Below are 22,290 nucleotides of genomic sequence, written 5' to 3'. Positions count from 1 at the left end.
AGGCTGTTTAATTTTCGTTAAAGGGGCAACCAGGAGCCTTGATGTTGAAAATATATGTGCACTGTATTCTGTCCATCTAAAAGAAATATATGTATACTGTCAGCATCAGGCAGCATCAGGGTGTGTAGCTGGCATTTGCAAGCATACGTTGCTCTTTCTTTCCGTTTTCCTCCCCCTTCCTTTCAACTACACCCACTGATTATATTTCGGATGCATTGACATTGCAGTCACTCCTGTGTGGGCACAGTCAAGCTAGTTTTAAATGAGCTAATTTGGCTACAGAAAATGTTGCAGACAGTGCAGCGTGGGACTCCATGCATTAGAAGCTGGGTAAATACTTTGGTGGCTTTACCAACACGAACGCCGGTGGGCTGCTGCAGCTCTCCGGCCACGAGCGAACTATGCTAGAGCCAGCTCGGGCACACAAACGATACAGAATGAGTGTTGGTGCAGAACGGTGGTACTCTGTCTCAGGGAAAGCCAAGGCATGCAGTAGACCAGGGGCCATTAGCTGAGGCAGACCTAGTATGCAGATCTAATATGTGCAAAAGCATCATTCTGTGGGGAGTTTTGGTTTGTCAAGCACTCGCACGGTTGCTTGAGATGTGGGAAAAAAAAAAAAGCAGACTTTACTCAGGTGTATGAAAGCATAGTACCTGCGAAAGTAAGAACAAAAAAAAAAAAGCCAGCAGATATGACTGATGAGGCTTTCCTGAGGTTTGAAAACAGAGTTATGCCCTGCCAGCTGCGGAGAGGCGAGCCCAAGGAACTTCAGGGATGGGCACGTTGCAGAGAGCGTCTGAGCACCGGCGACCCCGGCGCCCCATTCACCTGGAGGAAGAGCAAAGCCCGCCCTTAACGGCAAGGTGACAGCAGTAGGGCCATTTTGGGTCCCCCTGGGCCCTGCGAGCCCGACCCCACCTTTCGGGGCCGAGCGGCCGTGCGGGGCAGGAGGAGCTCACCCCTCCTCATCCTCCCCCCTCCCGTGCGGGCCCTCGGGGACGGAGCCGGGGCCGCGATCCCGGACGGAGCCCCGCGGGGGCGGCCGCCCCCCCGCCCCCCGCGCCGCCCCTGCCGGCGGCAGCCGCGCCGGTCACGCCCCGGGAGGCGGCGGCGGCGGCGCCCGGCCCCGCCTCGCCCGGCCGAGGGGGCGGGAGCTCCCGCGGAGCTACTACTACCGCCGGCGGGGCGTCGGGCAGCGGCAGGAGCCGCCGGGAGCGGCAGCGGAACGGTGGGGCCGGGGCCGGGGCCGGGGCCGGGGCCGGGCGGGCAGCGGCGGCGGCGGCGGCGGCACCTCCGGCGCCGAGGGAGCGGCGGCGCTCCCGGTGGAGGGCGAGGAGGGGGAAGGGGAAGGGCGCGGGGGCCCCTCCGCGGGGGCGCCGGGGTCCGCCTGATCAAACGTGTTGCGTTGGGTCTGTCCGCAGGGTGCCCCGCCGCCGTCCGTCAGTCCGTCCCCTGGCGCAGAGGCGGCCTCCCCGCGGGGGGCCCATGAGTCGCGGGTGGGCAGCCCCGGCAGCGCCCCTCGCCCGCTCCCCCGGCGGCCCGCGGAGGCAGTGAGATGGGGGGCAGCCTGGGCTGCCACCGCTCCATCCCCCGCGACCCGGCGGACCTGTGCCACAGCCGCAAGTTCAGCGCGGCGTGCAACTTCAGCAACATCCTCGTCAACCAGGAGAGGCTCAACATCAACACGGCCACGGAGGAGGAGCTGATGACCCTCCCCGGGGTCACCCGGGTGGTGGCGCAGAACATCGTGGAGTACCGGGAGTACATCGGTGGCTTCAAGAAAGTGGAGGACCTGGCGCTGGTGAGTGGGGTGGGGGCGGCCAAGTTGGAGCAGGTGAAGTTTGAGATCTGCGTGAGCAGCAAGGGCAGCTCGGCGCAGCACTCGCCCAGCTCCCTGCGCAAGGACCCGGCCTCTGAGCACCACCTCTCTGCCACCAAGATCAACATTAACACCGCCACCCCAGCCCAGCTCATGAGCATCCGTGGCATCACCGAGAAGATCGCCAACAGCATCGTGGACTACCGTAAAGAGCACGGCCCCTTTAAAAGTATAGAGGACCTGGTGAGGATGGACTGCATCAATTCCTCCTTTCTGGACAAAATCAGGCATCAGATTTTTGCGGAGCGGTCCCGGCCCCCTTCGACGAACACCAATGGTGGCCTCAACTTCACTGCCAAGCCTCACCCCAGCCCCACTTCTCTGAGCCTCCAGAGTGAAGACTTGGACTTTCCTCCTGGGGGTCCAACTCAGATCATATCCACTCGCCCCTCTGTGGAGATGTTCGGGGGGGTGAGAGATGGCAGACCTGTCCTGAGGGTGGCTACCTGGAACCTGCGAAGCTGCTCCATTGAGAAAGCCAACAACCCAGGTGTGCGGGAGGTCGTGTGCATGACGCTGCTGGAGAACAGGTAAGAGGCAGCACCTGACCTGTAGGCCCAGCTCTACACAGGACTGTAGGTTAATTCCTTTGGGGTTTGGGCACTCTAGAGTCCTGTTGTGATCCTAGTGGGACTCGCTCCTTCCCAGGATTATTAAATGTTTCTCACTTCTTGCATGGAACCCTGGTTGAGTCATAATGCTGGGAGTGTAGTGACTGACCCTTGGTAAAGCCGCTGTAGTCACTGAAAGGTGGTAGACCTCCTGAGGAGGTATGTGTCTACACACATCCGTGGGGGGAAGACTGAGGTGCTACAGTCAGTCACGCTGAGCCTGTTAATGGTTGGTCAAAGATTGTTTCTCTCTCAAGAGCCTTTTGAACAAGTCACAGAGGACTCTTTCTGTCCAGAAGCTGGGGGCAAATAGCAGGGGAAGGGCTGCTCTGTATGTACCCTGTTTCTTATGGTGTTTCCCAGAGCATCTTACTGCCACTTTGGGAGGCAGGATGCAGTGATACATCCGCCTCTGTTAGGGCTGCCAAGGTGAGACCTGCCAGTGCCTCTTCTCCAGAAAGTCTTTTTTGGGGGCTAGCCTCCTTAACATCAGCGTTAGAGCTGCAGTCTGTTCTCCCTCAGATCAGCTCCTCAAATCAAAAAGGCTTGAGAGCACAGTCAGGATGGTTTGGGCTGTATAACAAACATGGAATGCCACGGCTCTTCCTGCCAGGGTGACACCACTTGTTAATGAGCAGTCATGGGACATCTGCTGAGCTGGAGGGACCGCTCATCCTTGGGGGTGCAAGATGTGGGGAGGCTGTGCTCTCCCTGTTCCAGACAGGCCCCTGATTTCACTGAGCTAGTGGGCATGGAACAATGTCTGTTTGGTGTGGTCAAGTGGGAAGGTGCTTCTGGTGTTAATGGCTCAGAAGCTGAGAGATGTATTTTATTTTTTTGGAGTAAGGTAATCAGGCAACAGTGCTCAGATGTCTTTCTTGCTAAACTTTCTGCTTGATACAGAAATGTAAGAATGCAATAAGGGTTTTGAAAAGAACTCTCACCCTTTCCTCTCCACATGTGAAATCTGTCCCAGCTGGGGCATTTAGTTTATGGCATAGGGAAACTAACTTTTTCTCTCTGGTTTCTATTCAAACTTCCAGCTGGAAATGAATAGGGGCAGGGGACTCTTGGACTTCTGCAAAAGGGATATTGTGGGGAGGGGAGGTGCTGATGAACCGTTATCTCTGACAGTGCCGAGAGCTCTGTCCTTTTACAGTAATGTGCTGAATAATGGCTCTTGTCGGTGTGGTTGCGGAGGTCGGGCACTGTGAGTAGGACAGTGACAGTGATATGGCGTCCTGTGCTGCGGTACAGTATCAGTATCTGTGGTCAGGGATATCTCTGCTGTATGCTGCTTGGAGCCTGATGCTCCTGCACAGGAAACATCTGTCATCTCACAGCCATCGCTGTTTGATAGCCAAAATAGAGATGATAGCCCAGCGGGGGTACTCAGATGTTACGCTGATGGCTTCAGCCTAACATCTTTCAGTATTCCTCGACAGCTCTGCTTGTTCAGGTATCTTGTGCTTCCCCCTTTGCCACTGATCTTATTCTGTTGTGAGCAGTTGGCTGGTTGGAGCGGACCTTAGGATGAAGTGGTGGGGTTGGGCATTGGGGCAGGGGGCAGACGGACAGACCTGCTGAGGAAACACCTCTTCTTATCACTAGCCTCAGGATTATTTCAATAATCCAGCTTTGGAAGAAAAGTGACTTTGATTTATTTTTATTTACATATATATGTAATTTTTTTTAAGGACCTTCTCTAGTGTTAACTGTCTGTCACTTCTGCATCTTCAGCATTTTGGGGATGCCCTCCCCCCAAAAAAACCAAGTCCACCTATTAAAAAAGCTAGGCAGAGAAAGTGACTTACACAATAAGCCGGCGTTAGCCCAAACTGACCACTGTGCACTAAGAGCGTGGCCCCAGCAGTTTGTTTTATTTTTGCTCTTAAACTACACGGTACTTTCTTTCCATCCAGTTTAGCAAAAAGGCAGTCAGTTGTACTGGGTGGTGTAAAAGGTCTCTCTGATACTCTGAAGTTTAAAAAGAGCCTGATATAAGTACTTGTTTTTGTTCTGTTCTCTTCCACGTATATGTGCCATCAATCACACATGGAGAGTACGATGCAATTGTTTTGTGTACTTGATCCTATTTGTGATAACGTGAGAAGCTGGAAAGAAATGAGAGTAATGTGCATCCACAGACAAGCCTGCAAAACTTTCCAGGGAAAATAAAGTTGGGAACAGAAAAAAATCGCCACAATGCAGGAAAAAAGTGTATGTTAGGAAAAGTCATACTCAGCACCTCAGGGAGGAATTTCCTCTTGCTTGTGCTAGCATTGCTGAAGTCAGTGGAGCTTTGTAGTTGTAAAACAACCTCAGCTGAGGCCAGAAGCTGCCGCCTTTGTGTATGTGAACTCCATGGTCCACCTTCCAGCTCTGGTCATTTACCCTGGGAACTGATAAAATGCCTTGCAAACTAATCTTTGCCCAGGTAAATCAAATTCAGTTGATAATCAGCTGGACCAATTAATCTCTTCCTCTGCAAGCAAGAATATGCAGCTGCACAGGGCTCACCAGCACTTCAGCCTCATTAAATCCATGGGGTGTGTGTTAAAGGCGCTCTGTGTGCTCTGTGGATGTCCCACACATGTTCTGAGTCTCCAGCTATGACCCAAGCTGTTGCCTGGTGGATCTGAAGGCTACTTAGTCCAACAGTAGGCATATGCTCTCATGAGCTACGCTGATGGGCACATGCTTGCTGATGTACTTTGTGCACAGCTGCCCTCACACATGGAAGCGTGTTCCTGCATGCCTGTCCCTCATAGTCCAGAGTGGAGCTGGAGTACTGCCTTGTTGCCGTACCCCTGTTGGAGGACCTGCCTCGCCTAGCTTTTTAAGTCCAGGAATAAAGCACAGCAAGTCAAGAAGATTTTACACAGTTTTAATACAGAGCAGTAAAGAATCTTAATTTGAGATCTCGGGGACTTTCATGCCAGTTGAAAGGCTGGTTTGGAGTTTGCTTTGGGGTTTGTTTTGATTTTTTTTTTTTTCTATGACCAGTTCACAGCAAGTAGGTTTGAGACCCCTTGGGCTTGTTCTTTCAGGCATTAACAATGGGGAGAATTATTGCTCATTTCCAGGTGGGACTAGAAGATGAAGGTCCTCCTGTCTTCCAGCCCTGCATAGCCTCTGCACTGGGGGAACTGTTGTGCAGGAAGGAAAGAGGGCTGTGCCTTCATTCAAAACAAACAAAAAGCAAGAAAATGTTGTCATATAGAGTAATCTGCTGAAGGGGGAAGACAGAAAAAAACTCAAAACCTTCACAATCATGCCCAGAAGTGCTAAATTTCTGAAGAGCAGCAAAGGGAACGTATACCAAATCAGTAAGCATGACTACTACTCCTAAGCTATTTTGAAATTCATTGCTGCAGTACTAAAATAATGAAATACAGCAAGGTCCTCACCCTCTTTCTCATATTACAAGGATCTATGTTTATCACAGTGTTTGGAGTGGAGGAACAAGGTGTTTTCATTCAGAGGACTAGAGGGTAATTTTAGAAGAGATTAACATGATGAAAGTGGAGGTGAGAGTGACACATAATTGGATTAAAGTATCAAATGCAGGGTGAATTTGCCCAAACTTGCAACATTTCTTGCAGGCATGGTTCAGCAAATCTGGGATTTGTTTACAGTGCGTCAGAGTTGGCCTGCCTCTGGGGATGCAAGTCATTCCCTCCAGCTGACCTCTATGTCCTCCCCATTCCTGGGGGGGTGAAGAAACCAACAGCTTCTTCTCACAACAAAAAAAAACCAAAAAGTAGGGTTAGGGTAGTGTGATTGAAAGGGCGAGCAAGTCAGGTCAAAGGCAGCAAGTGTCTTCATGGAGAGGATGAGTAGCCCCAGTGGAAATATTTCCTCTGGCAGAGGTCAGTGGAGCTACCCCAGAACTTTCCTGTGCCCCAGGTCCATAGGGAAGGGCACTCTTTCCACTCCTCATTCATACCTGCCTCAGCTGTGTCCCTCCTGGCTGCAAACTGGACTTGTGACTCCCATGACACCTCATGACCATCCTCTCCAGCTGTTACGTGCCAGGGTGACCTCATCAAGAAGCATGACGCAGTCATGTGCAATACTGAGGCTGAGGTCTGTGGAGCTCAGCTCTGTTTCCTTCCAGGTGTCAAGCAGATCAGGCTGCTCTTTCCCTCTGCTGCTTGCTTTGGTCAGCTTCTTGGTGCGGTTACATCTTCTAGATGCAAAAAGTATAAGCAATAAAGCCTTAACACCTGTTGCAAAAAAAAATCACAGAACTACAGAAGAGCCCAGGTTGGAAGGGACCTCAGAAGATCGTCTGCCCCAACCTTTTGAGCAAAAGGGAGCCTAGATGAAACTATCTTGCACCCTGTCCAGTCGCACCTTGGAAAACTCCAGCGGTGGGGGCTCTTCCACATCCCTGGGGAGGTTGTTCCAGTGATTGACTGTTCTCACTGTAAAAAAAATGTCTTGCGTGTCTGTAGAGTAACAAATACAAGTACCGATACAAGGTTTGTACTTAGCACTGATGAATTTTTTTTCTCTTCTTGGCTTAGTTGCTTGGATGCTAGGCCTCTGTGCTTACCATTTAGGAACATGTCAGTCCCTCTTCCTCCCACAGCTTTGTAACCCGTTAGTTGTTTTCACGTAGATTAGATGGAAGTGTAGATGTGTCTCAAAGGTAAAAAGTTAACCTCAATTTCCATGGCTCAGAGACCCAAATCGGTGTTCCTGCTGGGGGAAGGGCAGGTAAATCTCAGCCCAAAATTGCCTCCTGGGAGGCAGCGGGTGGACAGGCAGTCCTCGGGTAGCTCTCACTGTGCCACCATACTTGGAAGCTCTTCTTTGTATTCCTACCCACCCCAGGTAGGTGACCCAGGGTAGTGGTTGCCCTAAGTGCATCCTCTCATCATGTCAAAAAAAGACAAGCTCCCAAACCACCCTCCGGAGGAGCCTCTTTCTATTAAGAGATGAGGAAAAAGCCATCTCCTTCAGGTCCCTGCATTGGAGCAGGAGAACCACTTTCCCATCATTCCCCTACATTAAACAATAGGGTGAGGCTTTTGTTTTCCTCTCCAATCTCTTAGTCTGGACTGAGAGATGGGGTCATTACATGGGCCAGTTATTTACTGCTGGGGTTTGATGCTTTGTTTGGAAAAGGGCGTGGTGTGGTACTTTGCCTGCTGGCTTGTGGCTGTGTTTCCCAGCAGGACAGAAAAGGATTGCACCCCCCAAAACAGACATCGTAGTAGTGCATCGTAGTAGTAATGATGGCTATTCTTGCATGCTTTGGAGGCTCAGCACCAGCTTGTATTTGTTATTTTTACTCTGTTGTTGCCACTCTTGGTGGCCCGGCAAAGCCCCGAGGTGCGTCTGTTTTATGTCTCTTTCTCCATACAGCCACTTGTTTTTTTTTTCCATGGGGTTAATACTAGGCTGGAGCCTTGCCAAAAATAATTCCCCTGCAAGAAAAGATCAGGAAAGAGGGCCTGGCTCAAGTAACCTGACCATGCTAATAAGTCTGAAATGGCAAAAGAACAAATACACCCTCTTCTCCTTATGTAATAAGGGAGGAAATCCTGCCTCCTGCAACTTCAGGAAAAACCTGAGAAAAAAAGGAATTGTTGCTGATATCTTCTATGTGCACTTCACAAAGGGATTTTTATGAGCAGTAGAAATACAGATGCCTGTAAAGCCACCATTAATTTGCACTTCCGAATACCTCTGAGGACAAAAAAAACGGGGATATGGAAGAACTGTTATATTTGGGGGGTTTTGGGTTGGCTTTTTGTTATTTTGGGGGGTTTTATTTGGCCTCCACCTATATGAGTTCAACAATATTTTACTTGTGGGAGACTGAAACCGCTTTCTGCATACCATCTGGCAGGCGAAAGCAGCAAGATCATCTCAGATCAGACCCTGCGTTACACTGTTTTCCAGTGAAATGAAACTCTATTGCTTTACTCCTGTTCAGGATTTGGCCCATTCCTTTGTGTCAAATCACACGAAGACTGCAGAACTTGGTGCTGAAAGGCACAACTATCTCCCTGGGAGCTAGGGTTCCGCTGCAGTTCTGCTCCCACCTTGGGTAGGGATCCCAGCCCCTTTCAGGACTGCTGGTGGGGGAGCAGGTGATGTCAATTAAAGTAATTAAATTCAATTTCCAAACCCCTGCTTCACATTGATGCAGTCCTGAGACCCTCTATATGGGCACCACCTGCTCCTCCTGTAGGAGGTGGGTTGCTCACTCAAGATATCTTGAGACTCTAAAGTCTTTGCAGGAGAGATCAAAAGCAGGGGATGGACTTACAGCAAGATCATGAAGGGTGTACACCATCATTGTGTCCAGACTCTTGGAGAAGGCATCTGGAGGCATGCCCTCCATGGGGCATCTCGGAGGTGGATGTACTGTCTGATCCTGCTTTGTCGCTGTGGATCTTGTGGGCTTGCCACAGCTGCCCCCCAGCTTTTCTCCCTTGGACATGACACAGGAATGTGGGACGGGCCCTTGAAATCACCCCTGAGTAATCTTCCCAGGGATTTTCTCTTTTAAAGGGAGATATGGGCATCTTGTTGACTTTGAACAACTGCCTCAGTGTATTCCCTGAACATCTGAAAGGCTGTATCTAACTAGCTATTTTTGCCTGCTTTAAAGCTGAGAATATGGTTTGAAAAATGATATAGTTAAAGGCCAGTTTATCCATATAAAATAAACCTTATTTTTCTCCTTATTTTAAAATTATAATCATACCTTGCCACTGTTACTTGTGCCTGACTAAAATGGAACAGAGCAGCAGGGAAAGTGTTTGTTCATGTATTTTTTTCCCCCCCAACATCTGTACTTGATACATCTGGCAGCACTAAATGGCTGCGTAGTTTCAATCCATGCCTTCCGGGCTCTTTTGCACATTTATTTCATGTCACTGGATTCATGTTGCAGGTCACAGGTATTCTGATAAACAGGAGCTGCTGGCTTACTCCTGCAGGTCCTGCAGGGTTTGCTGTATTCCATGCAGCAAAGATGTAATGGGTTGGTGGGTTTATGGTAATAAATTGTTGAATTAGTAAGCGATGCTTTACTGCCTGCTTCTGAATAATGAGCAGAGGCCACAAGGCCATAACCTCATCCTGCTAGACTTTTCAGAAAGCTTGTGCCACATGACTATAGAAGACAGACTGGGTAACTACACACAGGGCTCCATCCTGTAAACAGAAGTCTTTAATGCCCTGTGATTCTTCTGTGGTTTGGGAGCTCATGGTACAGCTGCAGGAAGGGTGGTTTTCTAGCTTTGGTCTTAAAAGGAGCAATAGGACTGTTCCTGAAGGCAAAAGATGCTGCTGCTGCTGCTCTTACCAAGAAAGAAAGACCAAGGGACTGCAAACATGGGAATTAAATACTTCCAAGTTCCTGAGAAGGCAAGAGCCCAAACTCAGTCATTCCCCCTTAACTAGAGGAAAACACTGTCTCTGCAACCAAGTGCTGGTCTGGCTCTCTGAACACGGGTCTCCAGCTATGTTAAACAGGGACATTTAAGACAGCATCTGCTTTTACAGATTTAGCTGCACCCTTGCTGGAGCTGGGCTTCAGCGTCTTTCCTACAGCTGCATTGTTAGGAGGACCCTGATTCTTCAGTCTCTAATTAGCGTTTCTCTGGGTGTCTTGCCCAAATAATGATTTCAAGGCTTGGGTGAATGAGAGAGAAAAGTTGAGAGGACACAGATTACAGTGTGCACATAACTTATTTTTAAGTTGCATTGTTCTTCTTTGTGATGCAGGTGTATGCTGACAGTGGGAGGCACAGTGTCCTTACTGAAATAATTACAATACACTGCAGTAATTTCTCAACACTATTATATGGTGTGGAGATGGAGACAAGAACAGTGGCACATTATTAATAACAGTACTTAAAAATCGGAACTCAGTAGCTTCTTCATTGCCAGATTTTCTTTATTTATTATTTTACGTGAGGGAATTTGCTTTGTTTGAATAATAGCTGGCAATCCCCACCGATTTATTGGAGAATGAAAGCATTTGGTGGCTTTGCTGAGGGGAGCATGAGACCTTTTGAAGACCTCCTCTCCAGTGCTGGAGGCCTGGATGTGCTTTCCACCCTGCTTTGGTCTGGTCCCCTCCCTTGTCTTGGGCTCAGGTGATTCATGGCAGGTTCCGAAATGCCCTGTAAGGTTCCTCGAGCATGTTGGACATTGTGTCAACAGCAGATGAACAGTGTTGGGGATGTGTAGCTGTGGTAAAAAAGGTGTCTTCTGTTGAGAAACTATTTCCTCTCACCCTTGGCATATGCAGCATATCCACGTCCCAGTCGAGCCGTGTGGCATTTTCAAATGGCATGAGTGTTGTAAACTGCTCGGTCACCAGTGGGGAGGATCAGCGCTGCTGACCTCCTTTCCATCCCCGCTTCTGGGGCGTTTGTGCAGGCAGGAGCCTGGTGTCAGCACTGAGCTGTTATTTTCAGTGCCTGTGGTAAAATTATTAGAGGCCAGTGAGTAAGAGAAATCCATTTACCCTGCTTGTGTTCCAGAAGCTGAACTGTGTATAACAATATAATTAAAAATTAATTGTTATGGAAAAATACATTTGGGATCATATGGTCATCTATGTGAAGGGTGGCCGGGAGTACTGGGGTTAGTAAGCACGCTGTGTTTGCAGTGGAATAAATGCAGCCAGCTCTTGCAGAGCGGGTTGGAGTCCCTCTGTCTGATGGCACCTGGCACCTCCCGTGCGTGAGGCCTGAACAGGCTGTCTGTCTGTCCTGTCTCCCAGTCTGTCACGGGGTCTGGGGGAGGGCACAGTCATGCCCTCCTGCTCTTTGTGGGGAACACCCCACCGGGCAAAGCTATTCCTAGGAGCAGTTCATGCTGTAGGTTTACGGATACGGAGGAGGAATTGGAAAATTTCCTTTTCCTTCTGTGTGGCTATTTTTTGCTGTGTTTTTATAGGCGTTTCAGGTAACGTGCTTGAGCTCTTGTGCAAATTTAGCTACAACAGCTGTCCAAGCCATTCACAGCTGAACAGGTTTTTAATGGGTTACTGAACAGCTAATTGATCAACAAGGCTTTTGCTGTGCGGCAGCCTTCCTGCCCTAAATCCCTCGCGCTTGTGACACTGCCAGTCCTGCAAAACCGCTGTGCCCTTTGCTTAACAAGCCGGGGGGAAGCATAAACCGTTCTCGGCTACAGCATAAAGAGGCTGTTGCTTTTGCTTTCAGGCTTACCCTTTAAATCCTTTTATATTTATAGCTTCGTTTTTCCCCTCTGCTTCCTTGTTGGTCTGTTGGTTGCCGGGCTGGGGGTGCAGAGGGGCACACACTCTCCTGCTGCCCACCAAGGGCTTGCTCCAGCCTTGCTCCGGGTAGTTGCCAGTCAGTGTCCTCCCTCCCTCGCCCGGGCTCGGCTGGTGTAAAGGTTAGTGAGCTTGCTGCCAAACTGGAAGCAGCACGCTCTTGGGTATGCACTGGATGTTAACTTAGAAACCTTGTGTTTGGTTTCTTTATTTATCCTGTTTAAGCAAATAAGACCAAATTCGGCTCTAGCTTAATGCCACTGAATCGCAGGCTGTTGTGGCAGAAGCCATTCTAACCTGGTATTGAAAAATGAACTGTAAAATAGGCAACTTTGTTGCTTTTGTGCATGCTAAGTCAGTTCCATAGGTTTGCTATTGCAGCATAATAAATAACTACCTTACTCCTCTTTTTTTCCTCCTTCTAAGCAGAAAAGAAGATGGAAAAGTGTATCGGGGAGGATAGTCTGAGCTGGGGAGGACCCACATTACATGATTTAAAACAGTTTGCGTTTTAAACAAGGCAGCAATTTTCCAGTGGTAATGCCATCTCAAGCTAACATAGGCAGATGTTGCTCTTGATTGGAGGCAGTGATGGGGTCCACCTGCATGAGGAACCCCTCAGGGAGGTCTTTGAGTTGCTCCCCTCTCATGGCGTGCGGGGCCGGTGGTGGTGAGGCACGTAGCGGCACCACAACACATAGAAAAGGAAGTACACTGTGCTTGCACGAGATCCTCACCACGTATAAAACTTCAGAGCCACTGCTGAATTAAGTGTGAAAATAAATGTTACTGGCAGGAGAATTCTGCAGTGGTACCTGACTACCCTTTGCAACCTTTATACTGACCAGCCTAAGTTTACCTTGGCAGCAATGGTAGTGCAATTTTTGGCTATCTATCTGTCTACCTTCCTCCTAGTCCTTTGTACAGCTCTTTCCTTTATCTCTAGCTGTGTTTACACTCCTCTTTCATAATAAATGGAGACTGCGCTACCAGCGCTGCCCACTGTCCTCCATGCTGGCCACCCTCCCAAAACCACGGCTTTGAGCAACGAGCAGCATGTGGCCTGGTTGAGGGCAAAGGGGTTGGCACCGCTGGCAGATAGCTCAGCCTTATTTCCAACACCTCTCAGAGGGATCTCTTAGTAAAGATTAGCCTTTGGTTACCAAACACTGTCCTGTCCCCAACCCTGATTTCTTGTTTTGATTGCTTCTGAGTTCTGTGGGGCAAAGTAGCACTGCAGAAAAGGAAACGATGGCTTAAAGGACAATATAAAGGTTCAGTGACTGAAGAGTCCTCAGTCAGCAGCTCATCGATTTAATAGATATGTGGACAATTTCCACACAGAGCTGCTGGCAGTAAAAATTCTGGAAATGTTGCCTGTGGATGAAGGTTGTACGTGAAGGTTGTACATGAAGGAAGCACATGGTGTTTCCCATTTCTTTTTTAAACCAAGACCACTTGGACTTGGCTGTGGATTGACTTGCTTCTCCTTCCCTTTTTGACTTTGTGTGTGTAGAGTACAGCAGCTTTTTTTCGAGGATCTGTGTGCAAGGATGATGGTGGCACTCAAATTTGGCAAAAAGAAAGTGAAAGTAAGAAGATGGGCAGATTCTTGTATACTGATTGTCCATAGGTTGAAAGGAAATTGCGGGATAAAACCTACCTCTATCTTTGACATGACCTTCAAAGCTTGCTTTTGTAACCTGAACGTGACCCCCTTCCTTGTCCTCTCTCCAGTCTGACTGAACTAAAGCCTTTTCACTGGCTTTGCTTGGCTTTTAAACTGCTTTGCCACACCTTGAGTGCTTCCAGTTATTGCAAGTGCATTTTGATCAAGCCTTTGCTTTCACCCCATGAGGGCTGAATGGTATCATCTCCCACCTATGAGGCTGAGGACTTCAGTTTCCTTGGATCATCCATGATATTTGCCCCAAAACCATTCTAACGCTGTCTTCTCGTTCCAAGATGTGCTGCAGCATTTCTTTCTCCTCTGCTGAAGCCTTTTGCCAGGCAGTTTGAAAATCAGGTTTTAAGATGTCTCAAATTTCAGGCAAAACCTGCCTGGAAACTTCAGCCTTGCCTTTTATTTCAGGGGGTGTTATGAATTCTTGCAAATAGAGGAGGTTCCTGTACCATTGCTTTAAAGAAAAAAAGTATTTATATTTTTGATTTCTGTTCTTCAGAGGTACTTAAAGCTCTGCAGATGAGTACCTTGTTAACTTCCTGATGTGTTGGATGTGGAATTATTTTTAACTTGCAAGAGCAGTTGTTTAAAAGGAGTTTGTATGTGCGTTAGCTTAGCAGCGCAAGCATCCAGCATTTTTTCCCTGTCTTCATTTGAGCCTATCTGATTATGCTGTACGGGTGCATGCTGCACTGACAGTTTACAATTCCTCTTCCATATGCATCTTATCTTCCTAAAGATAGTGTCTGGAGATGTGGGCTCTGTGAGGAGAGACTGATGAATTTATATCAGAAGAATCTTTTTGTCTAGCAGCTCTTCAACACAGCATGCTGTTCAGAATATCTCTTTAAAATAGAAGGTACTGGAGGAATATCAGCTTTGTCACAGTGCTGTCATTTGTCTTCAGTGTCTAGGTATGGCTTGATGTGGCTAAACCCTGTTATTTGTAGGAGAAAGCCTGAGTTGTCCATGCAAGACTCCACGTCCCTGTTTTGAAAGTACTTATGAGTACATTTTGGGGGATTGTTAGGAGTGTACAGCTAGACCAACGCAAAGTGTGGGCTCTCTCTTAGTTGGTATATAAGTATGATGGTCTGAAAACTTCAGTTCTTCTGGAGGAGAGATTTTGCCAGGTGTCTCTACTGACATTGTGGTTTTTTAGGTTTGGTTTGTTTGGGGTATTTTGTTTGTTTGGTTTTTTTGGTTTTGTTTTTTTATTTTTGCTTGTGAGATCTTCCCAGGATTATTGTAGCCTAAAGACTTCATCAAAAGTTGTCCATAAACTTTGCGTGTGTATTTCTCTGTGCAGGACAATTTCATGTTAGTGGGGAACAAGGGCTATACAGTAGCTTAAGTCCACTGTCCAAAGAAAGCACAGAGATTGTTGCTTCTGTTTTTAGTATTCCCAGTGCTTGGCTCCAGTTTCACCTCCCAAGCCTGCTCCTCAAAAGTGGAATGCTCCTGGTGGTTAAACTTTGGGCGGTTTGCTTACTCCTTGTTTCCATCTTCCTGGATGCTGCATCCAGTCAAATGTTTCTGCATGTTTCCCTGTCACCCTATTGTTACATACTGCTTTCCATACTGACATTTTGCCTTATGTGTGCAATGAATGACAAGCTTGATATTTTAGTAATGTCCTATTGCCTGTAGGTATTAAAACATTGGTTTGATTGTTTTTCTAGATTGTTTCCATGGCACAGCTTTAGGAGGCAGTCATGCTAACAAAGCCTGTACGAGCTGCACCTCTTCAAATAATCTGAAATGCTTTCCATGAAGCAAAGATTACTTTATCCTCAGAATAATTCAGAAATGGGAATGAGAACAGTGATTTCAAAGGGTTATAAATTCTGCTCCATGTACTTTGTGGGGTTGCAGGTGTGTGAGCACCATTGAGAAGAATCACTGGAGCCCTCTTTATGTTGCTTTATGCCCAATATTGAATCCAATAAAATAGTCACCAGGGCTCAACATGCAATGTTCTCACTCCTGCTCCCTGGGGGGACCTGCATTGCCACCTTCACCATTTATCTGCCAGTTTGATGGGGGCTAATCACCTCTTGAGGCAGGAGAAGGCAATGATCTGTGGCACAGTGGGGGAAGGCACATCATCGTGGTGGTTGGCAGAGCAAACCGATGGGGAGCATCTTTGTAAGCATCTGCACGATCCTGTTTCGTGCCCTGTGTGTAGTTTGCTGAAAGCTGCTTTATCCACCTTGGAGCTTATTACAGAACATGCAAATCACGTATAAAGCTGCACTAGGCATAATTTCACACCACCTTGCAGAGCTCAGTGTAGCTTATCAAACACTATCTTCCCTATCATCCTTTTCTAATATGCAGTTGCACTTCAGCTCCAATATCTGGAAAGCTCTGGGTCTGGCCAAGCAAGCTTTCTCATTCTCACAGGAGATCTGTGTTTCTAAGACTGTTTTGTGTTGAAGCCTCTGACCTAAATAAGGTTAAGGATCTGGACTACACAATTAACACCTAATGCCAGGAAAAAAGAAGCTAAGCTCAAGCCACCGTTCCCCGCCTTGCCAGGGCCGGTCTGCATGTGGCACTCTGCAGTCCTCTTGCATCCTTATGCTTTAAAGGCCATTCTTATGTCCAGACATCTCCGAGCCTGGCACGCAGGGGTACTCTGTGACTGGGAAGCTTTCAAAACTCCTTCCTGCATGTCATTGTGCAGCTGGAAGCTGGGATTGCTTCCAGCTCACTGAAGACACTCCGACATTGTTCCCTCCTAATCCCCTCCTCCTCACAGAGTACAGTTTTATCGGGAGGCTAGCATGTTCCCTTGTTGGCTTTCCGTGTGGGAAGACAAGCAGCGGTTCATGGGAATAACGTAACCCCGAATTAGCGATGAGCCAAGGCGGAGGGCGGCTATATGGCGTGACAGTGGTACGAGCGCTTGGCTCTACGGCGTGCTAGCAAGGATGCTTAGCTAGCCGGGCTGGCTCATGATGGTGCTCCATTTATCTGCTTGCTGGCCTGCCGTCAAGAAGCACAAATGTTCAGCATGGCAGGGCTCCCAGGTTTCAGCAGGAAGAAATGACACCTCCGTCTTGACCCCACTTGCAGTCACTTGTGGGGTGATTTGCTGCTGGTTTGCTGTTTCTTTCTGTGTGCAGGTAGCCAGGGGAAATAAAAGCAGGTTAATGGGACAGGGAGGAGGGTGCATTCTACTGAACCAGCCTTTTTTCTTCCCAAACCCAGGTACAAGGAGAGAGAGAGAGAACAAGGTAATGAATATATAGATATATTAAAATGTCTTTACAAGGACATCTTTCAGTGCAGGGATTTGACTTTGGAGGTTTGGATTGCATCGTTTATAATGTGGTGGCCTTGAGGTCAACCCACCTGATACCTGAAGGTGCTGCTCTAGAGGACTTTGTGCATTTCTCGAGGCATTCACAGGCCTAAGGAGACACAGCGAATAAAGGACAAAAACTAAATTTATTCCAGGAAAGTTATTTCACCTTTTCCTGCCTTCTAGCAGGCCAGGAGCTCAGGTGAAGTGAGAACGTCTCCTGGCACACCCGGCTGTGCTGCTCTTAGCTCTGCTGTCCCTTCTGATAGTATTAGCCGTGGGTATTTGAAGCGCTAGAGGAGTTGATCTGAGGAGGGGGAAGCTGGGGTGGAATTAAAGCTGTGGTCTGAGGCACACAGAGATGTGCTAGAGGAGCTCGTATGCAGTGTTTGAAGTGTTTCTTCATGGTGCCTCCTTCTAATTCTGAGAACCTGTAAACAGCTTTACCCTTAAGTACCAGCCAGCTTGACTGTCATCTCTAAATCAATGGTGTGTAGATGTAGGAGTCCTCTTTGCAGGGCTGGGCCCTAATCTTCAAGTATCACCTGTTCTGAATGTTCAAGAATCATGAAGATAGTCTCCAAAAAATTAACATGATTAATTCAGAGCTACACTTAGAAATTTTGCAGATTGTTGTGATCCATAATCTCACACCTTCTGCATTCATTCCTCACAGCTGTGCCCTGTGGAAAAGGCTGTGTTCTGCCCTGAGAAAGGAAAGCTAAAACAGGAGGTGGGTAGGAGGGATCACAGCCAGGACCTGCGCTGATATCCAAGATCTGCCGTTGTGTGCTGTGAGCTTTGGGGCACGTCCTGGTATATGACTTGAAGGGCATGGCAGTCAGAGGCATGTTGCGGCACCTCCTCCAGCTATAACCAACATCCCTTTCACCTCTCACATCCTGTAGACACGATGGGTGTTTCCTTTCTTGAAAGAGCATTTCAGAGCATTGTTGTGCTTTGGGATGGGGGTGGCGGGAGAGGAAAGCAAGAGCCCAGCGCCCTGGCTCTGCTGGCTTAGGAAATGAGGTGGTTTGCCTGCCACATGAGAGATTTCTTCAGTGCAGAGCTGGCGGTGAGGTGGTTTGTGGCAGTGTTGACTAATTTGTGTTAGCAGTGTTTTCCTGCTGGGGAGGGTTGATCCCAACTAAGTGTTGGCTCACCTTGTGGTGTTACCCAACTCCCTTCGCATGCTGTCTTTGTGTCTGCGCAGGCACGTGTCACCCCTGCTTACTCGTCAAAAGAGGTTGTCTCCCTGGCTCTGGCTTTCTTGCTGTGTGTCAGAGCAACTCACTTTAGTTAGGTGTTTTATGACTGAGCAGATATTCTGCCATCATTACCATGTATGCACATGGATAACAGCTTCTTACATGGCTGGGGAAAAAGCTGAGTTGTATTTTTCTTTCATAAAGTAGCAGCTGGCATTAAATAATTTGAGTTTTTTGTATAGGCTGAAGGTACGCAATTTACTGCTAAACTGGCTGTGTGTGTCCTCCTGTGTGGTCTGGCAGAGTTCATGTTGGTGGGAGGTTTCATAGTGATCCTCACTCTGCTCTTTGGGGCTATGTGAAGAGAGGACCCTGCCACCCACCCCAGGGACCTCCCTTTGCAGTGAAGTTGGGGGAGCATCTCTGCTGAGGATCTGCTCCAGTGATTGCTCAGCCTCTTTTACTGTCCATCCTGACTATTAAATTGTGCTTCAGCCCTAATGGTACAGTTTTTGCCTGAACTATTTGTGCTTTTATCTGAAGAGGAAAAGGAAATTCTCCTTTCTGCTCCTTTCTTCTACCCTGCTTTTCTGGGAAAGCTGTCCTTAGCATTTTACTGTGTGGTTGTGTCATGAGGTGTTACGTATGTTGTCATCTCCTCCCCATGCTCTCCTAAAAGAGGAAGGGGTGACTGCTGCCTCTGCTTGTTTGTAGCTTTCCCTCCCCAAGCATATCACTTTCCTCATCCTCCTGTGTCACTTTGTGGTCATTTGCATGAGAGGCACTATCCCAGGTGGCGTCATCCAGGCTGATGCATGGCCTGGGAGCTTGCCTTCATTGCCTCGCTGAGCACCCTGGAGGCTCGATAACAGATTGACTTTGCTCTGCGGTGTCACCCAGAGACCCACCATACTCCTTCACTCCATTAGGACTCCCTTTTTCTTTCCTTAAGCTCATTCCTTTAAGGATGGTGCTGCTTCGTGTTGACCTTATTCTGAATGAGATGCCAAATTGCAATCTTGCGCTCAGCTTTTTTCTTCAGTGAAGTGCTGGTGAATGCTGCCGTATTGGGTTTGTTTGTTTTTTTTTCATTATCTGTGACATGGCTGGTCTTTTCCTGAGTATTGGGGTTTGAAGGCATTGGGGAGGGGATCATCATCTTTATTGGCTTGTATGTACATGCCATAGTAATAATTTGAATCATGTTTTGTTTTTTAAACCAGTGAAAGATTGAGCATCCAGGGGACTGTAGGCAGGTCTGTTGCAGGACAAAGTTGATGCCATGTTCTTGAAGCCCCAGGTGCCTGTTTGGCATTGCTCTGGGAGAGCAGCCAGCTGTCTGGGGGGACAGGTGCCTTTGGGGATGCTGCTCCATGGACACCCCTTCATCAGGAGAAGGTGTGGAGGCTTTCCTTCTCGCTAGATATCCTGGCCACCTAGATTGCAAACCAACATCAGTTCCATCAGAGGAATGAATGTGTTGCTGTACATATGAGCTTCAGTACCCTTACATGTGCTCCACAGCAGCCTAAAATAGCTCTTCTTAGCCAAGGTGAATGCGTGGGGAATTGAGAATGGGCTTGGAGACAGAGGCCTTGAGTTTAGTCATGGAGGAATAAACAAGAAAACAAATGAAATCACCTTTTTGATGCATATGGACCATGAAGAAATGCTAGAGTTATCCCCTATTAGAAGTGCAATAAACCCTATTAACCTTTCTTACACTGCTAGGGCTTGCATAACATCAGGAACTTTACCCCCACCCTCTTACACTAGCGCAGAGACTGGCTGTGTGGTGGGTGTTATTTTTAACTTTCCTCTATAAAGCAAAAAAGGCATGTGTTTTTTTTTTTTTGCCTAACCAAGAGAGATAAGAGAACTTCCTCTTATTAAATCCTGTGGCAATGCAATCCCAACCACATAATATCCGACTGAATTTAAGCAAGCGGAGACATCTGCCTTTGGCAACTTTTATTTTTATTAGAGAGAGAGAGTCAGTGTTTCTCCAGTTTAAATGTGAATCCTAGTAACCCCTAAGACGTCTGGCTGGATCCCTGCCTGCGCAGGGTTACTTCAGTTCAGGGAGTTCACGCTGCCCACAGCTCGCAGCAGGCTGCATCCACTCGCAGGCAAAGCACCTTAAATCTTTGCCCTACTCGTGCTGTGTAGCACAAATAAGAAGATGGCGAGAATCATGTGTTTAACAAGATCTCCTTTTCATGGCTCTTTGAAAGGCTTGGAAAAGATTTTTATTATTATTGTTATTATTTTTAAATCCCCAACATCCTCACAGTCTTTTAAAATTAGAAGGATTAGGGGTTTTGCTCTTAAGTTTACCTGTGTCCTCTCTCAAGGAAAACCTTTGCTGACAGCTGAGACAACACAATCATGCTTATTGTCCCCTGTTATGCACCTGGTGAAGCAGATATGACAAGTCCTCCTTGCTTTAGAGCTTAGTGCATACTAGCAGGCTGGTTAAAGAAAATTCCTCCATAGACACAGCCCTCTGCAATTTATGTAATATTCATTTCTATAAATTTCTGTAGTAACTGGTTACATACCTGTGTGCTGGTTGTATACTGTGACAGTTGTGGCAGTTTGCAGGCATCTGTGTTTAATGAGAGCTGTCTAATGAAATTAATTTCCCTTCCCGTCCTCGCAGCCTGTGTGATTCCTTAGGTGCTCTGCTTTTGGTTTGAATTTTTTATTTTAAAATTTTTAAACCAGCATACAGCCTTTTAAGACTAAGCTGTAGCTGTTCAGTGTTTGGGGATTTATTTGTTGCAGTTTGAGACAGAGGCAGCTAAAACTTCTGCTGCTTGACGAAGTCTTGCTAAGACAACTGTGGTGCTTCCTATTGCTGTCTTGCACTCCTAAACTAGCTCTGGTCATCCACCAGGTTTTTCCCCTGCCTCAACCACCATAATTAATTCTCCATAAACTGGTGTTTGCAAATTGTAATTCAAATTATAGCTAGGAACTACTTGGCCAAATAAAGTGTGTGTGTGTGGCTACTATAAAAATGAGAGCAATAATCCAAATAGCAAAGAGTAAATGCTGAAGTAATGAATAATGCAGTAATGCTTTCCTTAAATCTGGAGTAGGAGCCATGTAGACTATATAATAAACACTTCTATAACGCTTATACTTTCACGCACTGTAAAATGTCTAAACGAAACATTGAAAAGTGAGGTGGTCTAAGGGAACAAAGCTATGGCCTGGAACTGTAGCCACTATGGCTCTGTCCCATCTCCACCTCTGACGTAATGTTGGACAGGTGTCGTCACTTCTCTGCAGCTTCAGTGTATTCTCATCGCCGTTTAAGATGCACGTGTTTCTGAGATCTTCCCACTAGCTGCTTATTACTCTCTCTCAGTACTCGGAGCTGATTCAGGTTAATCTGGGAGCTTCTTCTCTGCCAAGTAAATTGGCTTCACTTAAACAGCTGCTGAATGCGGCTTGCCGAATGCGAGCGGTGACTGCACAAACCACTTTACATGCAGTTGAGAGAGAAAGCCTGGCTATGCCCTGTCTGTACGTGTTGGGAACAGCACTGCTTGCCACCTTTGAGAAGCGTGTGGAGGTCCTCAGGGAGTAGTGTATGAAGACCCCAACTTTAAAATACATAGGCAGGAGATCTGCTGCGTGGTGGGGACGTGGCATGGGGAGAGCTCCACCAGGTAGTCACCTCTGGTGTCTGGTCAGGGCTGCTGCCTGTTGTGGGAGATGGAGCTCTGCCACGCAGCTCTCCTGGGAGGGTGGATGCCACAACCAGACAGCATGGTTGTGGTGCCAGTGCCTGGACAGTGCTGTTGTGTTTCTGCGTGGTGCTGCTCTGTGTGATGAGGTCCAGCCACGCCATGTGATTTCTTATCAGATTGGAGCACTTGGAGGCTGACACTGCGGCGCGTTTCTTTTTTTTTGTTTCTTTTTTTTTTTTTTTTTTAATTATTCTGACAAATGTATCAGTTGTATTTGTCATAAATAAGTGGGAAAGTCATTACTTGCTCCTGTGTACAGGCGGGGAGGGAAGCGAAGCATTATGTGTCCTGTTGTACACAGGCTTTTTTGCAGTCATTAATTGAAAGATGGCTAATCCCCCTTTGTAGCAGCACCCGTTATTGCTAGCAACATAAGCTTCTGTGTATGTACCAATATGATAGTCTTGACTTGAAACTTGTAATTCCACAATTTAAAACTTTCAGTGATATCTTCCATGATATAAACTTCAGATTTCTCCTCTTCTGTAGAAGAAATAGGCAATTTTAATGAGGTTCCTTAATAGATGAGGTTCATTCTCATGTCAAAATCATGAGAT

At 47.5% G+C, this 22,290-nt stretch overlaps 1 protein-coding gene across 1 annotated transcript in view; it reads left to right on the top strand.

The window, feature by feature from the left end:
• Positions 1-1,142: 1,142 nt before the first annotated feature.
• Positions 1,143-22,290, top strand: part of EEPD1 (endonuclease/exonuclease/phosphatase family domain containing 1) — a 65,672-nt gene continuing 44,524 nt past the window's right edge. The window contains exons 1-2 of the mRNA XM_075083586.1: positions 1,143-1,231; positions 1,425-2,412. Of these exons, the coding sequence (XP_074939687.1) occupies positions 1,559-2,412 (854 nt within the window). The 5' untranslated portion in view covers positions 1,143-1,231; positions 1,425-1,558. The remainder of the gene's footprint in view (positions 1,232-1,424; positions 2,413-22,290) is intronic.

Source organism: Phalacrocorax aristotelis, chromosome 2 (genome assembly GCF_949628215.1).
Source record: "Phalacrocorax aristotelis chromosome 2, bGulAri2.1, whole genome shotgun sequence".
Taxonomy (NCBI): Eukaryota; Metazoa; Chordata; class Aves; order Suliformes; family Phalacrocoracidae; genus Phalacrocorax; species Phalacrocorax aristotelis.
The sequence above is the reverse complement of the archived record's forward strand: the minus strand, read 5'-3'. Positions and strand labels throughout refer to the sequence as shown.